This window comes from Onychostoma macrolepis, chromosome 20, assembly GCF_012432095.1.
Source record: "Onychostoma macrolepis isolate SWU-2019 chromosome 20, ASM1243209v1, whole genome shotgun sequence".
Taxonomy (NCBI): domain Eukaryota; kingdom Metazoa; phylum Chordata; class Actinopteri; order Cypriniformes; family Cyprinidae; genus Onychostoma; species Onychostoma macrolepis.
In genome coordinates this window covers 9,067,703-9,085,351 of record NC_081174.1, presented here as the reverse complement: position 1 = coordinate 9,085,351, position 17,649 = coordinate 9,067,703, and the positions used below count along the sequence as shown (strand labels likewise).

Here is a 17,649-nt window from a genome sequence, read left to right as displayed (position 1 = left end):
TCTATAAATACATGGTGTCTGTCTGTCTTAAATGCATAATGGATTTTCGTCTCCCTGTCCAAACTGTGACATTTACAGAAGTTGCCTCTGGACGTCCCAGAGTAAATGCTGAAAATTTCCCAACCAGATCCAAAAGGTCATACACTATTGATCGCAATGATGTATTCCCATCACACAATCTAATCTAATAATGCAAACATGCTTAATGTTACATGACTATCTACAAGACTTGTGCATCTGTCAGTGAGGTGACATTCATTCTTTTGCGTGCATTTAAGTTATCAAACTATAAATTAAAAATGCAATTAATTCCAAAATATCTTGACTACACCTCTTCTATGATGTCACGTCATCAATCTCTGAATTAAAAAGTCATTTGGAAACTTTTCGTGGAGGTAAAAGTAAAAAATGTCAAATGGTCTAACTTTCTAAAACCTGCGCCAAAAGACAAAATTTTTGAAATTTGTCAGTAAAGATGTTACAAAAGATTTCTATTTCAAATAAATACAATTTTTTTTAACTTTCTATTCATCAAATCATACTGAAAAATGTATCATGGTTTCCACAAATATTAAGCAGCACAAGTGTTTTTAACATTGATAATAATACAAAATGTTTCTTGAGCAGCAAATCAGCATACACTGTAAAAAGTGATAAGTTGACTTAACTTAAAAAAATTGAGGAAACCAGTTGCCTTAAAATTATTAAGTAAATGATAATTAAAAAAATAAGTTAGGTGAATTGCCAAGTTCGCTTAACTTTTAAAAAATATATATTATTTACTTAATCATTTTAAGGCAACTGGTTTCCTCAATTTTTTTAAGTTAAGTCAACATCACTTTTTACAGTATATTAGAATGATTTCTGAAGGATCACGTGACACTGAAGACTGGAGTAATGATGCTGAAAATCAGCTTTGCATCACAGGAATAAATTACATCTTAAAATATATTCAAATAGAAAACTGTTATTTTTAATTGTAATAAAATTTCACAATATTACTTTTTTTTTTTTAATATTACATTTTTTGGTCACATAAATGCAGCCTTTGCAAGCTTTTTATTTATTTATTTTTAAAAATTGGGAAATAATGATGACATTTTTAACTGATGGTTACACCACTTGACATTTTAATAATCATTAAATCAACATTTGTTATGCTTGCAATCAACTTGAATACAGCCCTGCATTCTTAACATCTTGGTACATGCAAGATTTCTCATTTTTGTCATCTAGTACACCCTCAGCAGTCACTGAGCTGTATGTGTGTGCTGCTGCTGTAGGACCTGTGATCTGATCTGACGCACTGAGCTCAATCTGATCCACGCACGCTTCTGGAGAGGTTGGGGTCACACAGTCCACCACTGCGCTCCAGACCAAACGCATCATGATCCGCCACAAACGGGACATTTGGAGCAGAACACCGCTTCTGAGACTGAGATCTCTGAAATATCCGGACGCAGAGCTCTGAAGAGAAAAATGCATGGTCCATGATGAACTGGGATGTGGTGGTTCATGTGTTTCTATAATACTCCTGTAAAATAATGGCTTGCCGGACTGGATGCTGCTGCTCCAGCATCGGTGCTCTAAATGAAGATAATGCCAGATTTCTCATGCTGGCTTTGCTGATCATCATCTACCTGTTGTGTGGGGCAGCGGTGTTTTCGGCGCTCGAGCATCCGAAGGAGAAGCTCGCCAAGGAGAGATGGGCTCAGAGGATCGAGCAGTTCACCCATAAGTACAACCTGAGTCAAGACGACCTCAAGAACTTCCTGAGGAACTATGAGGAGGCCAATGTGGCTGGAATCCGCGTGGACACCACCAGACCGAGGTGGGATTTCGCGGGAGCTTTTTATTTCGTCGGAACTGTGGTTTCAACTATCGGTGAGTTGAAGATAACCTTCTAAATCGAACTGCAACGGTCTTATATTTAGAGACTGCAACATTTTAGAAGCTGTTAAGTCTATTATAGTAATTAGTCAGCGGAAGTAGCCTACAGTAAAGTAATGTGCAACAGGTCCTTACCTTTAACCTCGCATTCATAATGATATAGTTTTGTTTCAGTGGCACTAATGTGAGCTTTAGCTATACTGATATTAATAATGTAGTGTACAGACTAGATTTTAATGAACTCGTTTAATCATTTAATGGACTTGAAACTAGCCTAATTCTTGAGACGTGTTCTGTACATTACCTGTCATTTGTTTGTAGGCTACAGAATCTACAATACGACTCTGAGATGATCTGTTCAAACGAGTTCATTTCATTTTTCTCTTCATTATATAAAAATAGCATTGTTGCATTATCTAAACAACTTAACTCAAATAATAACTCAAAAGCTCTTTTTGTCATCGGCACTGTCAGATATTTGTACAATAGGCCTATATAAAATATCTAAGTCAGCCTCCTTTTCTGCGTTTCATCTGCAAGTTAAACATCACAAAGCATAGTGAGTTTTATAATTGTTTCTAATAATCTTAATTTTTAATTCTGATTATATGAACTTAATCGCACTAATTGTAAAGACATTGTTTGGGATTTTTAAATCATCTTCAGTGGGTCCTGTAAAACACAAACAAACAAACAAACAATAAATAAATAAATAATAGGCTACTGTATCTATGAGATATGTGCAAAATACTGTTATTTTTGTCAACATAGTTGCCAAAGATTTTCTGTCAGACTGTCTCGACAGCTCAATAGATGGAGCTGAAAATCTCTTTGAATCCATCATGTCTCCTTTGTTTATCCACTGAAGTGAATGCTATGCTTGTCAACATTTATAATGCATACCTGAAACATTATTGTTGAATATGATGGTGTAGACCCATATTGAGAAAAAAAAAAAAAACGTTTGTGAAAATGAAGGAGATTAAACCTAAACATACGTGAAAACCTTTTAACATAATAAACAGATAAATCTAAAATAATTCCATTCCATCGATTAAACTGGTACATAAAATTGTACATATTTATGTATGTATTCATTCATTCATTCAGCACCAATGAAAACTCACAGATTATATTTTCTACTTGTTCTTTTGTGAAGTGAAACCCTTTTAATATTAACCCATGACAATTAATATCTCCATAAACCCAAGTTTTATTAATTCTCAGCGTGTGTCAGATTTGTATTTGCAAAAGGGCTAATGAGAACATTAAATGCATCAGATCTTATTTCCGTGCAGTCTGTCATCTGGCAGTCCGTGCGTAAAAATTAGATGCTTTCACATAAACATGCAGAGCATGGGGAGTTTATTTCAGCCTTATTAACATTTACTCTGTTACCCTCTCCTGCTATGCTTATAGATTCAAGAAGACAGACAATTCATACAATGAATATGAACAGACAGTTATCAATGATGTATTTTGTCTTCGATGGTTCAGTTTGTCTCATGCACCTACTTTTAGGTTATTAGATGCAAAAAATCTTCATAAATATGCCTGTGGGTGGTATAGATGCTTTCAGAATTTAATTTCAGTGAAATCTTAACCAAAATAAATTGAGCATGTGAAATTGGTAAAATAAATAATACGAGAAAACTATGGTACGGCTGCCGTCACCAATGGCAACCTGTTTCTAGTGGTTTGTGAAGAAGGAAAAGTGGGGTTGTCTGAATGGTGGAGGTGATTGGAGCCCAGGGTTCACGTGGGATTTGGAGCACATGCTGCTAATTAAAGGACAATTACAGCTCAGTTTCTAATTAGTCCTAACCCGGCTTCCTTCCTGCAGCAGTATGACACGCCACAGCAGCTGCATGTGCTAATCCACTGTAGCCCTACAACAGATTGAAGGTCTGTAGTGGTTGATGTTTATTATGTGTAGGGCAACACATATGATCTACATCAAACATGACCTTTTGACTTCTATTTATGTCAGTTAACGTATATGGAATTACTTTGGCAAAACACACCGTAGTTTTTTTTTCTCAAATCTGATTTTTGAGACCGATTGGAAGTTATGTGTGGCCAGATCAGATTTTTTCTAAACACGCAATTTTTTAGCTTCAACATGTGTGAGATTTTAGCAATGATGTTTTGCATTAATTATGTTTTATTGAGAGCATTTTCCAAATTTGGACATATTTGCCAAAGATGAAAGCATAAAAATGACTAAGGGTGGGTTATGAAATGTCTTAATGTCGTTCTGATATAACAACACTAAAAAAACAAACATGAAATCTGATTTAAGTGTACAGACTGAGAACTTTCGAACCATGATTGGTTTAGATCGAGCTTGTGGATTTCATGTTTTTATTTATTTATTTTTTACTGTTCATACTCATACAAAAAAACCAAAACAGATTTGAGTCAAATATAGGCCAAAAAAACAAATCTGAAGGAAGGTATAGGCTGATGAAATTTATCTCCAACCAGAACTGAATATGACAAACACTGAAAATATTAGTTTCTAAAATATAAAATTATATAAAAAATAAAACGATCAAAAGTTATAAAAAGTTAAAAATATAAAAAATATCAAATTATCAAAAATATAAAATCTATATAATGAAATTATATTATATATAACAATTATATCTAATATTTTGAATGACTAAAAAGAAAATCAGATTTTGTCTGAATAAGGTAGAAGGCTGGAGAAATTTAGCTACGACTAGGACTGAACAAGCACTAAAATCAAAACAAAAGTAGTTATTTAAAATAAATTGAAAAAAAATAACAAAAAATACTATAAAATGTAAAAGTCTTAAATTATAACAATATAACAATATATATTACATAAAATTATAATTATTTTAAGTACACATGCACACACACACATATATATATATATATATATTAGTGCTGATTAATCGCATACAAATTAAAAGTTTTTGTTTGCATAATATATGTGTGTTCTGTGTATATTTATTATTTATATATAAATACACACACACATACAGTATATATTTTGAAAATATTTACATGTATTTACATGTCTATATTTATATTCATATAATTTATATTATAAATAAATATATTTCATATATAAACATTTTTCTGAAATATATACATGCATGTGTGTGTTTGTGTATTTATATATACATAATAAATACACACAGCACACATATATTATGCAAACAAAAACTTTTATTTTGGATGTGATTAATCGCGATTAATCTTTTGACAGCACTAATACTATATATATATTTAATGGCACATATATATATTATGTAAGCAATAAGGTACGAGAGGCCGTGCATTGTGCCTAACAACGCCCTTCAGCCGTGATTTATTCACTATACAGCAAGGCCTCGAGTACCTTATTGCTTTTATAAAACGGTTACCACACAATAAAAAATATTAAAACCCAAAATGTATGTATTGAAATGTTACTTTTTTTTAAGCAAGTTCGTTAAATGCTGTCCTTCCGCTAAAAAATAGTTCCTGACAGCAACAGTAAACAGCAAGAGAAAGTTCCGAACCTGCCTCTGGTCTAATGGAGCTTAAATATAAACAGAGCTCTTATCATCCGCTGTCATTTATTTTTTAAACACCATATATGACATTTTCTCACACACCTGCACATCTGCTTATCTCTCAGCTTGAAAAAACTTCTGTTTTCAGTCTTTTAATTTGAAAACAGACCGATTCGCGGCACATCGCGAGTTTGCAAGCGTCATTACAGTGTAAACTGATGGACACACAGAATCATACCTGAAACAGAAAACTAATAAATTCAGTAATATTCCCTCCTCACTTCGGAAACTGCAGCCGCACACACATCAACACATCTCCGCATGAGAAGCGGTTATTTAGACGGGCCGGTTCTCAAAATTAAAGATGAAAGATGCAACATAACGCAAGCAGGGGTCACTCATGCTTCATTAAATAAATAACAGACAGTTAATTCTGCCGAAATGCATAATACATTAAACAGTTTTGATGCTATTGATTGTTTATGTTGCTAAGGGTGTTGCTCAGTGATACACAGAAGGTTTGGTGAAGCGGTCATAGCCGTGCTGTATGGTGAATAAAACACAGCTGCCGACCAATCAGAATCGAGGAATGGAACTAACCGTTTTATAATATGACCTAAAGAATTGTCTTGCAAGTCTTGCAACCTGTATTGTATATTTGTGCTTGCCGTGCTTTATAATGTGTAAAAGTCTCACATCTATCCATTATAAAGCACATCCTCATTTTATTTCTTTGTGTGCCACAGGTTTTGGGATGACGACACCCGTCACTATTGCTGGGAAGATATTCTTGATCTTTTACGGGCTTATTGGTTGCGCCGCCACCATTTTGTTCTTTAACCTCTTCCTGGAACGAGTCATCACAGTGATCGCATTCGTGTTGAAGTCCTGCCACGAGCGCAGAGAACGCCGCAAAGCCGGCCCGGCTCAAAACTGCCGGCGTCCCTCCACCGACAGCAGAGAGCGGCGCACAGACAGCTTGGCCGGCTGGAAACCTTCAGTGTACTGCGTCATGCTCATCTTAGGAGTCGCCGCCATCGTGGTCTCCTGCTGCGCGTCTGCAATGTACTCGGCAGCCGAGGGCTGGGAATACCTAGATGCCCTCTATTTCTGTTTCGTGGCTTTCAGCACCATTGGTTTTGGGGATATGGTGAGCAACCAGCGGGAGATGTACAAAGCTCAAGCGGCCTACAGGGTGGGCAACTTCCTTTTCATCCTCACAGGGGTGTGTTGCATCTACTCGCTGTTCAACGTCATTTCCATCGTGATCAAGCAAGTTCTCAACTGGCTTCTGCGGAGGCTGGAGACTCCCTGTCACTGCCCGGGCCGAGGGAACCGCCATCCACGGAGGAACGTGGTCGTCCCCGGCCACATGAGAACCAGACGAGACACCTCCATCGAGACCGACGGAGTTAATGACAGCGAGGCGGATGGACGGCGGATGTCTGGAGAGATGATCTCCATGAAGGACTTTCTGGCCGCTAATAAAGTCAATCTGGCCATCATGCAGAAGCAGCTGTCAGAGATGGCCAACGGACATCCTCGCCAGTTAGGAAGCAGCTCACGTCACAACGAGTTCTCCGGAGGGGTCGGAGCGCTGGGAATCATGAACAACCGACTGGCAGAGACAAGTGTAGACAGATAAATCCAGCGTTTAGAAATGTGAAATAACCAGACGACCTCCACAGCAACGTGTGATCACTTTTTTTCTTTAAACAAAGACAAGCTAATACCATAATTCTCATCCTTTGGGTCTCATTCACTAATAGTGGTTTAGAAATGTTCTTCTGTACATGCGCAGACAAGGTTAGCTTGGAAAATGTGGATGGTGGATTCACAACAAGTGTGTACCAGGTTTATTATAGTCTAAAAAAAATGTTACTTGAAATAAACATCAACGGAAATAAAATTATATATATATATATATATAAAAAGCTTATTTCAGCTAGTTTCCAAATCAGCATTTCTCATTTTCAATTAGTTTTATTTGATGACTTAACTGAAATAAAAATAAAATTAATACAATTTGAAAATTGAAATAAAATGAATAAAAACTATACAGACGTAAAAAAAACAAAAACAATAACTAATAAAAATGACAAAAGCACACAACATAATTACTCAAATTTAAATGAAAATGGAAAACACAAAAGTAAAAAGTATCTTGATGACTTATGTGCTTGTTCTATTAAATATTTTAAATATCTAAGACGTACATCTAAGACAAGATATTAAAATATGCAATTATACACTGCCGTTCAACAATTTGGGATCAGTAAGATGTTTTTATTTTTTTATTTTTATGGAGACTCTTTTGCTCATCAAGGCTGTATTTATTTGATCAAAAATACAGAAAAAGCAGTAATATTGTGAAATATTATTGCAATTTCTAATATTGGTTTCCTATTTTAATATACTTTAAAATACTATTAACAGTCTTCAGTGTCACATGATCCTTCAGAAATTATTCTAATATGCTGATTTATTATCAGTGTTGAAACGGTTGTGCTGCTTCATATTTTTTTGGAACATGTGATACTTTTTTCTTTGATTCTTTGATGAACAAAAAGTAAAAAATACCAGCATTTATCAAAAAATAGAAATCTTTTTATCCATTTAACACATCCTTGCTGAATAAAAGTATTAATTTCTTAAAACAGTAGTAGTGAATCGTAGTGTATATTGTATATTTCTTTTTTTTTTAATCTTTTTAACTTTTTATTTATGATAGAATCCTGAAAAAAAATATCACAGGTCCCAAAATTATTAATCAGCACATCTGTTTCCAACATTGATTATGAATCAGCATCTTAGAATGATTTCTGAAGGATCATGTGACACTGAACACTGGAGTAATGATGCTGAAAATTCAGATTTGATCACAGGAATAAATTATATTTTAAAATATATTGAAATAGACAACTATTATTTTAAATTGTAAAATGTATTTTCACAGTATTTCTGTATTTTTGATACAGTCTAGATCATTTTTGAGGCCATTAAGAGCCTGTGATTTTTGCGTATTAATCATATGTGATTAATCATGATTTTTGATTAAGAATGTTGGCATGGTTAGTGAATGAGACCTATTTTTGTAAAAAATAATATATTGCTGCTGATTTTGGACTTGAGGACATTTGAGCTGCTGTGCTGTGTTTATCATATTTCACACTAATCTCTCTAAATGAGGCTTTGTAAACCTGTAGTGCATTCGTTTGCAAACAAACAGATGTCATTTATTACTAGGCCGTAGTTTTCGTGCATATTTCAGCACTGTCACAGTATGGTAATATGTTCATTATGCCTAGCTTACGGGGAAGTGTGACATTTATGCACTGGTGGATTGGGAAATGAATCATTTGCTTGCATTGCATCAGTTATACTGAGAATCTTTATGGGAACTTTTCTACGAACTTCATCTGCATGAATAATGTCTTAATTCATTAAGGCAATGATATCTTGAATTTTGTGTCTTCCTCATTACACTACTAAGTCGTATCATATTGTATTTGCTTCGCAGATAGATGTACTGCGAAAGGACATGTCGAAAATCAACAGTTTGTGACAAAATAAATAAATAAACCTTGTCCTGAATCATGGTCTTTTTTATTGTTTGTGAGTGTGTATGTGGCGGGTCCAACATGAAATACTTATAAAGCTAATGGTTTTTTCCACTTAGTGGCAGCACTCCGACGTAAAGATGGAACGGAACGTCTTCAGATCAAATTACCAGAGCTACAATATGTCATGAAGTTAGGAGGTTGCTATGGAAACTCTAACTCTGTGTGAGGAGGATACCTCGTATCCACCAGCCTCAGATGGTAAAACGCTGATAGCAGTGAATATGAGCTCCATGAGATGTGTTGGCTGGTGCTGTGAAGAGTCTGTGAGTGGTCACGACTGCCTTTGTTTCTGGCTCTCCAGGGCTGGTTGTGTGAAGACCCCACAGCAAATCTGCCAAAACATCACAGAGGCAATCAGAGAAAACAGTGTGAAATGAAAAAAGATGGTGATGAAAATAGCCCATGACCTACATTCAGTGAATAACACAACCTGCAATCATACGTGACAAAGAAACTGTCAAAGTTCACATGTGAACCAAAAACACACAGTTCCTATCAGCCAAATCATGTTTTGCTTGTCATGTTTATTAATATATATATATATCTGCTGTTCAAAAGTTTGGGATCAGTAACGGATTTTTTTTTAATGGAGTCTCTTATGCTAATCAAGGCTGCATTTATTTGATCAAAAATACAGAAAATTTCCTATTTTAATATACATTAAAATATAATTTATTTCTGTGAATTTTCAGCATAATTACTCCAGTCTTCAGTGTCACATGATCCTTCAGAAAAAAAGTTAAAAAGAACAGCATTTATTCACAGGAATAAATTATATTTTAAAGTATATTAAAATAGAAAACTGTTATTTTAAATTGCAATAATATTTCAAAATTTACAGGGTTTTCTTCTGTATTTTTTATCAAATAGATACATCCTTGATGCACATAAGAAACTTCTTTAGAAAAAAATCTTACTGATACCAAACTTTTGAACGGCAGGCGCATCTCAAAAAAATGCAAGAGTCATCATGCTCAGACGTCTTCAGGAAAAGGGCTACCAAGCCACTACTGAAACAGAAACATCGTCAGAAGCACCTTACCTGGGCTGTGGAGAAAAAGAACTGACTGTTGCTCAGTGGTCCAAAGTCCTCTTTTCAGATAAAAGTACATTTTGCATTTCATTTGGAAATCAAGGTCTGGAGTCTGGAGGAAGAGTGGAGAGGCACAGAATCCAAGCTGCTTGAAGTCCAGTGTGAAGTTTATACAGTCTGTGATGATTTGGGGTGCCGTGACGTCTGCTGGTGTTGGTCCATTGTGTTTTATCAAGTCCAAAGTCAATGCAGCCGTCTACCAGGAGATTTTGGAGCACTTTATGCTTCCATCTGCTGACAAGCAGATGTCAATTTCCTTTTCCAGCAGGACTTGCCCACAGTGGTTCCAAGTGGTTTGCCGACCATGATATTACTGTGCTTGATTGGCCAGCCAACATGCCTGACCTGAACTCCAGATGGAATCTATGGGATATTTTCATGAGAAAGATGAGAAACAGTTGATCCAACAATACAGACGAGCTGAAGACTCAATAGTGCCTCGGCAGAGCCACCGGCTGATCGCTTCCATGCCACACTTCACTGATACTGTAATTTGTGCTAAACGAGCCCCGAGCAAGTATTGAGTGCATAAACGAACATACTTTAAACAACTTGAACTTTTCTGTTTTGCAAATCCTTTTTTTGATTGATCTTAGGAAATTCAAATATTTTGAGATACTGGATTTTTGACTTTCATGAGCTGTAAGCTCTAATCATCAAAATTAAAACAAAAAAAACTTTTGAAATGTTTTACTTTACATGCAATGAATCTAGAATATATGAAAGTTTCACTTTTTGAAATAAGTTACAAAAAATTAACTTTTCACAATATTCACATTTTTTGAGATGCACCTGTATATATAGTGTATAAATCTAAAACAGAAGTAAAATAATAAAAATAAATGTACATGTAAATATATATGTAAATGTAAAAAGCAACAAAATTACTAAAACTTAAAGTTAAAATAGAAATAATAGAATAGAATCTAATTAAAAATATTAACAAAAACTGTAATAGTAGATAAAATACTATATAAAATAATGCTAATAGTAATACAAAGTACTATAATAGTATATCAGCCATACTAAAATAACACTGAACACGTTATTGTGTTATATTTATAGTGAAAAACATTACTTATCATAATATATGACTACTTAACATAATTAATATAATTAAGTATAAGGCCCACAAAATTATGACTAATACACTTACATCAACAGATTGAACCAGACACTATGATCCACTACGGCTAATGCGTGTCCAAAAGCTGACAGTGTTAATAGTTTTAATAAAACGTTTAGCTAAAGATAAATTACAGAGCTGTTACCAAAGCCAAGAAGCCTATTTACACAAACGCGTTTCGGTATTTCACGTCTTTTGTCCCATTAGTCTATCCGTAGTTACGTTTATTGCCTGCGACCAGCAGTGGTGAAAATGGTGAGTGAGCCAGCAGTTTATTTACCGACTCATTGTTTAATTTGTTTCAATTGCTCCAAGTTAATTCTGTAATGTTCAAATATAATATGTGAAAGCCGTGTAAACGGGCGCGTGACCGGTGTCTCATAACTCTTCGCTTAACAGCCGTGTTAAACACATCGATGTGGGATTAACAACACAAGTCAAGTCATCTGAAGAAATATCCGTTGGTTTTAAGAGCGTTAAATCGCTCTGCTAACCCGCATACAACCTAAAACGTGCCAAAACGTTAATAAAACTCAGAGACACGCGATAATTCCATCATTTATGGTGTATTTTTGCTTGTTTCACTCCTGCAATCCGGTCAAAAACAAGCAGTGCGTAACGTAACGTTAGCCTGTTAAACACCTTCGCATTACATTGTTCAGTGTTTTTTACATTACATTTGAAGTGGTTATTCAGTCATTTTGGATATTATTTTTCATAATATGGTGTATATTTAATTTACACAGAAATGTTTTGTGTCTGTGACGTTTAAAAGTGTGAATTTCACTACATTTGTTAAAAATATATTATTAAACCATTATTGCAAACTTATTGTTCCAGAATTAATGTTAATATATAAATATTAAATATATAATTTGCTTATATGTATGTGTATATCTATCTATCTATCTATCTATAATCCCATTTGTTTCTGCATCAAATTTACAAATATGATTTTATATACACACACATATTAAATGCAAATAAAGTGTGTGCTTTAATGTTTTACTTTTGTGAAAATAAAATGTCAAAATATGGTCATTCAGCATAACAGATATATTTTTGTAAAAATGAAACAACATTCTTATTATGACCTGTACTAAATTATATAAAGAAAAAGTGATCATACTAAATTTGATCACATTTTAAATGATTAAAAGCTTCTTGTTGACAAATGGGTAAAACCTGGTAGTTTGAAGGATAGTAGAAAAGATTTAAAATGACAGTGAATTAGTATTTTGGGGCTGCTCTGCGATCCTTAAATAGAGTCTTTTAATGTCATCTAATGATTCTTGTTATAAATCTGCCTTTTTGAGTATATGAACTATTGTTACACACTGAATGACATTTTTTCTGTAAATCATGGTAAAAATGTGTGATGTGTACAGACAACAAATTTAAAGCTGAAATAAATACTAGACTATAACAGACTATATATCACTGTAGTATATGAACATTAGACGTGAATCTTTCTCAACACAGGGCCAGAGTCAAAGCGGAGGACACGGACCAGGAGGTGGAAAGAAAGATGATAAGGTGACCAAAAATACCTGATATTTTAAAACAGCACCAGCCAGAGGTTTGTTCTTATTTAATGATTTAATCTGTCATCGTAACAGGACAAGAAGAAGAAATATGAGCCGCCCATTCCAACTAGAGTGGGCAGGAAGAAGAGGAAGTCCAAGGGCCCTGATGCTGCTAGCAAACTTCCTTTAGGTACAAGAAGTGACTTTTGAACTCCACCGTGTTTTACATCAGATTTTCAGTTAATGTCATATTCTCTTTTCATATAGTCACCCCTCACACACAGTGCAGGCTGAAGCTCCTGAAGCAGGAGAGAATTAAAGATTACCTGCTGATGGAAGAGGAGTTCATCAGGAACCAGGAGCAGATGAAACCTCTAGAGGAGAAACAGGAGGTGCACCATCCATCTTCTCTCTCGCTCTCCTTTTTGTTTGTTTGTTTGTCTGTGCTGATGGTTATGTTTTTTTTTTTTGCTTTTATTAGGAGGAGAGGTCAAAAGTCGATGACCTCAGGGGAACTCCGATGTCTGTGGGGACCCTGGAGGAGATCATTGATGACAATCATGCCATCGTCTCTACATCTGTGGGCTCGGAGCACTATGTCAGCATTCTGTCATTTGTCGACAAAGATCTGCTGGAGCCCGGCTGCTCTGTTTTACTCAACCACAAGGTACAATATCCACCAAACCAGTCAGGATTTAATGGAAATAGGATGAATTTGTCAAACTTAAAAGTATAGTTCACTCTATAATTGAATTACGATCTTTTTAACACCTGAGAGGTTTCTGTCCCTCTGTTGAATGATAGAGGTTATAAATGAAATGCAGCCATCATTTAAATAAAATGGATTAAACCACTTGATTCATATGGATTCATTTAACAATGGAGGGACCAAAACCTCTGAGGTTTCATTAAAAATATCTTACAAAATCGTATAAAATATCTAATTCGTGCTTTTGTCTTTTGGGGTTGAAATAAGTAAACAGTGATGACAAAAGTGTCATTTTTGGGTGACCTATCCCTTTAAAATATATCCTCTCTGCAACCTTTAGTATTTGAATGCTGCTCTAATGTAGGATAATTCTGGATCCTGAACATTTGTAGATTTGCCTATTAAATGAATGAATAACTTGTTGTTTATAGGTCCATGCAGTCATAGGGGTTTTGATGGATGACACAGACCCTCTTGTTACCGTCATGAAGGTAGAAAAGGCTCCACAAGAGACATACGCTGACATCGGTGGACTGGATGGTCAGATACAAGAAATTAAGGCAAGATAAAAGAACAAATCTTGACTGTTTCGCCTGGCAAAAATGATCGAAGCTGATTTATTTAATTTTGTAGTTTTGAAAACAATCAGGTAAAAATGAATCTATGCCCCTTTTAAAATCATGTTTTGACCTGTAGGAGTCCGTGGAGCTGCCGCTGACCCATCCAGAGTATTATGAGGAAATGGGGATCAAGCCTCCCAAAGGGGTCATTCTCTACGGCCCCCCTGGAACAGGTGAGTCCAACACCCCTCTGTTTGTTTCATTCATCTAATGATCATTTAATTACCAAAACATATTTGGATGACGACAATTTCGCTGGATGTTAGGTAAAACCCTCCTTGCCAAGGCAGTGGCCAATCAGACATCTGCAACTTTTTTGAGGGTTGTTGGTTCAGAGCTGATTCAGAAGTACCTCGGCGACGGCCCTAAACTGGTACGTGAGCTCTTCAGGGTGGCAGAGGAACATGCTCCTTCTATCGTCTTCATCGATGAGATCGACGCCATTGGAACTAAGAGGTAGAGCAAAGCTTTTTGGTTTTTAAAGGGATATTTCACCAAAAAATGTATACACCCTTAGGCCATCCAAGATGTAGATGAGTTTGTTTCTTTATCAAAACAGATTTGGAGAAATTTAGCATTACATCACCGATGGATCCTCTGCAGTGAATGGGTGCCGTCAGAATAAGTTCAAACAGCTAATAAAAACATCACAATAATCCACACCACACCAGTCCAGTCCAGGAGTTAACATCTTGTGAAGCCAAAAGATAAAGCACCGTTTACAGAGGATGGACTCCTTTAATAGAGGAAGCATTTTTCTGTATTCTTGATTTACATTTTGCCCAGAAGCTAAATTTTATGTTTTTATCAGCTGTTTGGACTCTTATTCTGACGGCACCCATTCACTGCAGAGGATCCATTGGTGAGCAAGAGACGTGGTGCTAAATTTCTCCAAAATCTGTTCCGAAGAAGAAAAAAAACTCTATGATGGCCTGAGTAAACTTTGAGCAGATTTTGATTTTTGGGTGAACTATTCCTTTAATCATATACCCTGATTACCTCTTTGCAGATACGACTCAAACTCAGGAGGTGAACGTGAAATTCAGAGAACCATGTTGGAGCTCCTCAATCAGCTGGATGGCTTTGATTCACGTGGAGATGTGAAGGTCATTATGGCAACCAACAGAATAGAGACCCTTGACCCTGCTCTTATTAGACCGGGTAAGATACTACTGCAGACTCGTGCTGTGATGTTCAGAGGTTATGTGCGTTTTAGATGAACCCTCAAGGCATTTTTCTCTCTGCAGGTCGCATCGACCGTAAGATTGAGTTCCCATTACCAGATGAGAAAACCAAGAGAAGGATCTTCCAGATCCACACCAGCAGAATGACTGTGGCTGAGGATGTGATCTTGGACGACCTCATCCTGGCTAAAGATGACCTTTCAGGAGCTGATATTAAGGTATGTTAATGGATTCGGTTCATTTGGAAAGTGCTGCAGAAAATCTCTGCTGCCCTCTTGTGTTGATTTAGTTTTTTTGTTGTTTTTTTTCTCTATAATTTTCAGAATGCAGAAGAATTGTTCATATATCTCATATTTATCTATATATCTTAACTCTTGACTTCCTGTCTCCTCAGGCCATCTGTACAGAAGCTGGCCTCATGGCCCTCAGAGAACGCAGGATGAAGGTCACCAATGAGGACTTCAAGAAGTCTAAAGAAAATGTTTTGTATAAGAAGCAGGAGGGCACCCCTGAAGGCCTCTATCTCTAATCTCCATTTTTCAATTCTATGTTTATATGTGAGTGCAGCGCTCACTCTTGAGTACACATTTGGCTTAAATGTACGCATGTTTTTTGTTATTGTGATAATCAGAAAATAAATACTACAGCTGGATCAGAGATATTTAATTGGTTTGTTTCTTTTTTATAGCCCTTAGAAGGTGATATATTTTGCTTTTTTTTTTCAAAAATACAGTAAAAACAGTAATATGTTTTAAAAAGTAATTTATTCCTGTGACGCAAAGCTGAATTTTCAGCATCATTACTCCAGTCTTCAGTGTCACGTGATCCTTCAGAAATCATTCTAATATGCTGATTTACTGCTTAAGAACTATCAATTATTATTGGTGCTCAGTTATTAATAATGGTTCTTATTATCAGTGTTGAAAACTGTTTCTGCTGCTTAATATTTTTGTGGAAACCGTGATACATTTTCCCCCATGATTTTTTGATGAATAAAAAGTTCAAAAGAGCTGCATTTATTTGAACTAGAAATCTGTTGTAGTCACTTTTGATCAATTTAATGTGTCCTTGTTCAATAAAACATGTTTTGAAGTATTAATCTTACTTGACCCAAACTTTTGAATTGTAGCGTATTCACCATTTCCACAATGTTTTCAATATTGATGATAATAATAGATGTTTCTTGAGCACCAAATCAGCATATTAGAATATTAGAATCACCAAAGACTGTTGTATTATTGTACTAATATTTTACAATATTACTATTTTTTTTTTGTGTGTGTGTATTTTTTCATCAAATGAATGCAGCCTTGCTGAGCAGAAGAAACTTCTTTCAAAAACATTTTCAAAAATTTAAAATATTTCTAAACTTCTGAGAGTAATGTAGATCTGTATGAATTTGAGATATTTTTCTCTCCAGAAAAAGGATCAATCTTTTTTTGTTTAATGATCTAGTTTTTTTTTTTTTTAATGTTCTTAGATTTCAATTTCAAGGAATTTTACTTAAACCATGTTTTTCTGAATTTAATTATTTTAATCAAAAAGTCACAGCGCCTGCAGAGAAAGCGTATCCTCAGAGAGAGAGATGATTAATTTCCCTGCTAATTACTAAACTAGAGGACCAGCATTGTGCGGCCAGTCTTCTCTCTCCTGCTTGACTCTACAGAGATTGGCATAATTAATGCAGCGTTTTTAGATTGCTCTCATCTCAATCTCTATTCTCTCTTTCCCTTAATTATTTAAAACAACCTCATCACACATACTGCATCCCTACAGCTCTTGTTTGCCAAAGTTTGAATACATTATTATTAAATATTATGGATTGTTACATTATTAGAAGTGCTATTGTATATAACATTTTAAAATCCACCAAGAAGAATGCCTGTCCTCCTTTAAGTCCTATTTTGAAGCCTTCATGAGGGTGATGGAAATGCTTTCTTGATGTAAAGGAGCAACTAATGAAAGTCTGCAGTCAGCAGAAAGCAGTCAGTCTGCAGCCCTTCACAGGATCCGTGCTGCACTCTCCTTAAATCAGTCAGCGCATGCACATCAATGCACATTCAGCAATCACAGACTAGCGCACGTAGACCGAAAGCTGTATGCAGACCACTTGACGGTGTCACTGAGGCTAAGCTTCTTCATGACAGGCCTCATATAAGACACATTATACAGCTTAGTAAAAGAACTCCGTGAACTCAGATTCAAGATCTGTGATCTTTCACACTTAAGGACACTAGGTGTCATGTTTGACCGTTTTTGTAGGACATTGTTAAGGGAGGTTAGAAACAGGTCCTGGATCTTGGGGACACTTTTGATCAAATAACATCTTAACTAATACAGTTTAATTA

General features: G+C 35.4%; 2 protein-coding genes and 1 long non-coding RNA gene across 3 annotated transcripts; 2 read left to right on the top strand and 1 right to left on the bottom strand.

The window, feature by feature from the left end:
* Window positions 1-1,104: 1,104 nt before the first annotated feature.
* kcnk13b (potassium channel, subfamily K, member 13b) lies at window positions 1,105-7,345 on the top strand. The gene is made up of 2 exons (XM_058756970.1): window positions 1,105-1,884; window positions 6,167-7,345. Exons 1-2 carry the CDS (start codon window positions 1,545-1,547, stop codon window positions 7,063-7,065), a joined length of 1,239 nt encoding a protein of 412 aa, XP_058612953.1. The 5' UTR covers window positions 1,105-1,544; the 3' UTR covers window positions 7,066-7,345.
* A 1,940-nt stretch (window positions 7,346-9,285) lies between these two features.
* Window positions 9,286-11,407, bottom strand: LOC131527653 (uncharacterized). The gene is made up of 3 exons (XR_009267711.1): window positions 11,293-11,407; window positions 10,086-10,499; window positions 9,286-9,374 (listed from the first exon to the last, which is right to left on the bottom strand). It is a non-coding gene; the product is annotated as an uncharacterized LOC131527653 (long non-coding RNA).
* Window positions 11,408-11,414: 7 nt separating this feature from the next.
* On the top strand, window positions 11,415-15,958 carry psmc1b (proteasome 26S subunit, ATPase 1b). The gene is made up of 11 exons (XM_058756892.1): window positions 11,415-11,517; window positions 12,745-12,798; window positions 12,882-12,978; window positions 13,056-13,180; window positions 13,270-13,455; window positions 13,929-14,057; window positions 14,194-14,290; window positions 14,384-14,573; window positions 15,127-15,278; window positions 15,365-15,519; window positions 15,696-15,958. The coding sequence occupies exons 1-11, from the start codon at window positions 11,515-11,517 to the stop codon at window positions 15,828-15,830; spliced, it is 1,323 nt and encodes a 440-aa protein (XP_058612875.1). The 5' UTR covers window positions 11,415-11,514; the 3' UTR covers window positions 15,831-15,958.
* The last annotated feature ends 1,691 nt before the right edge of the window (window positions 15,959-17,649 follow it).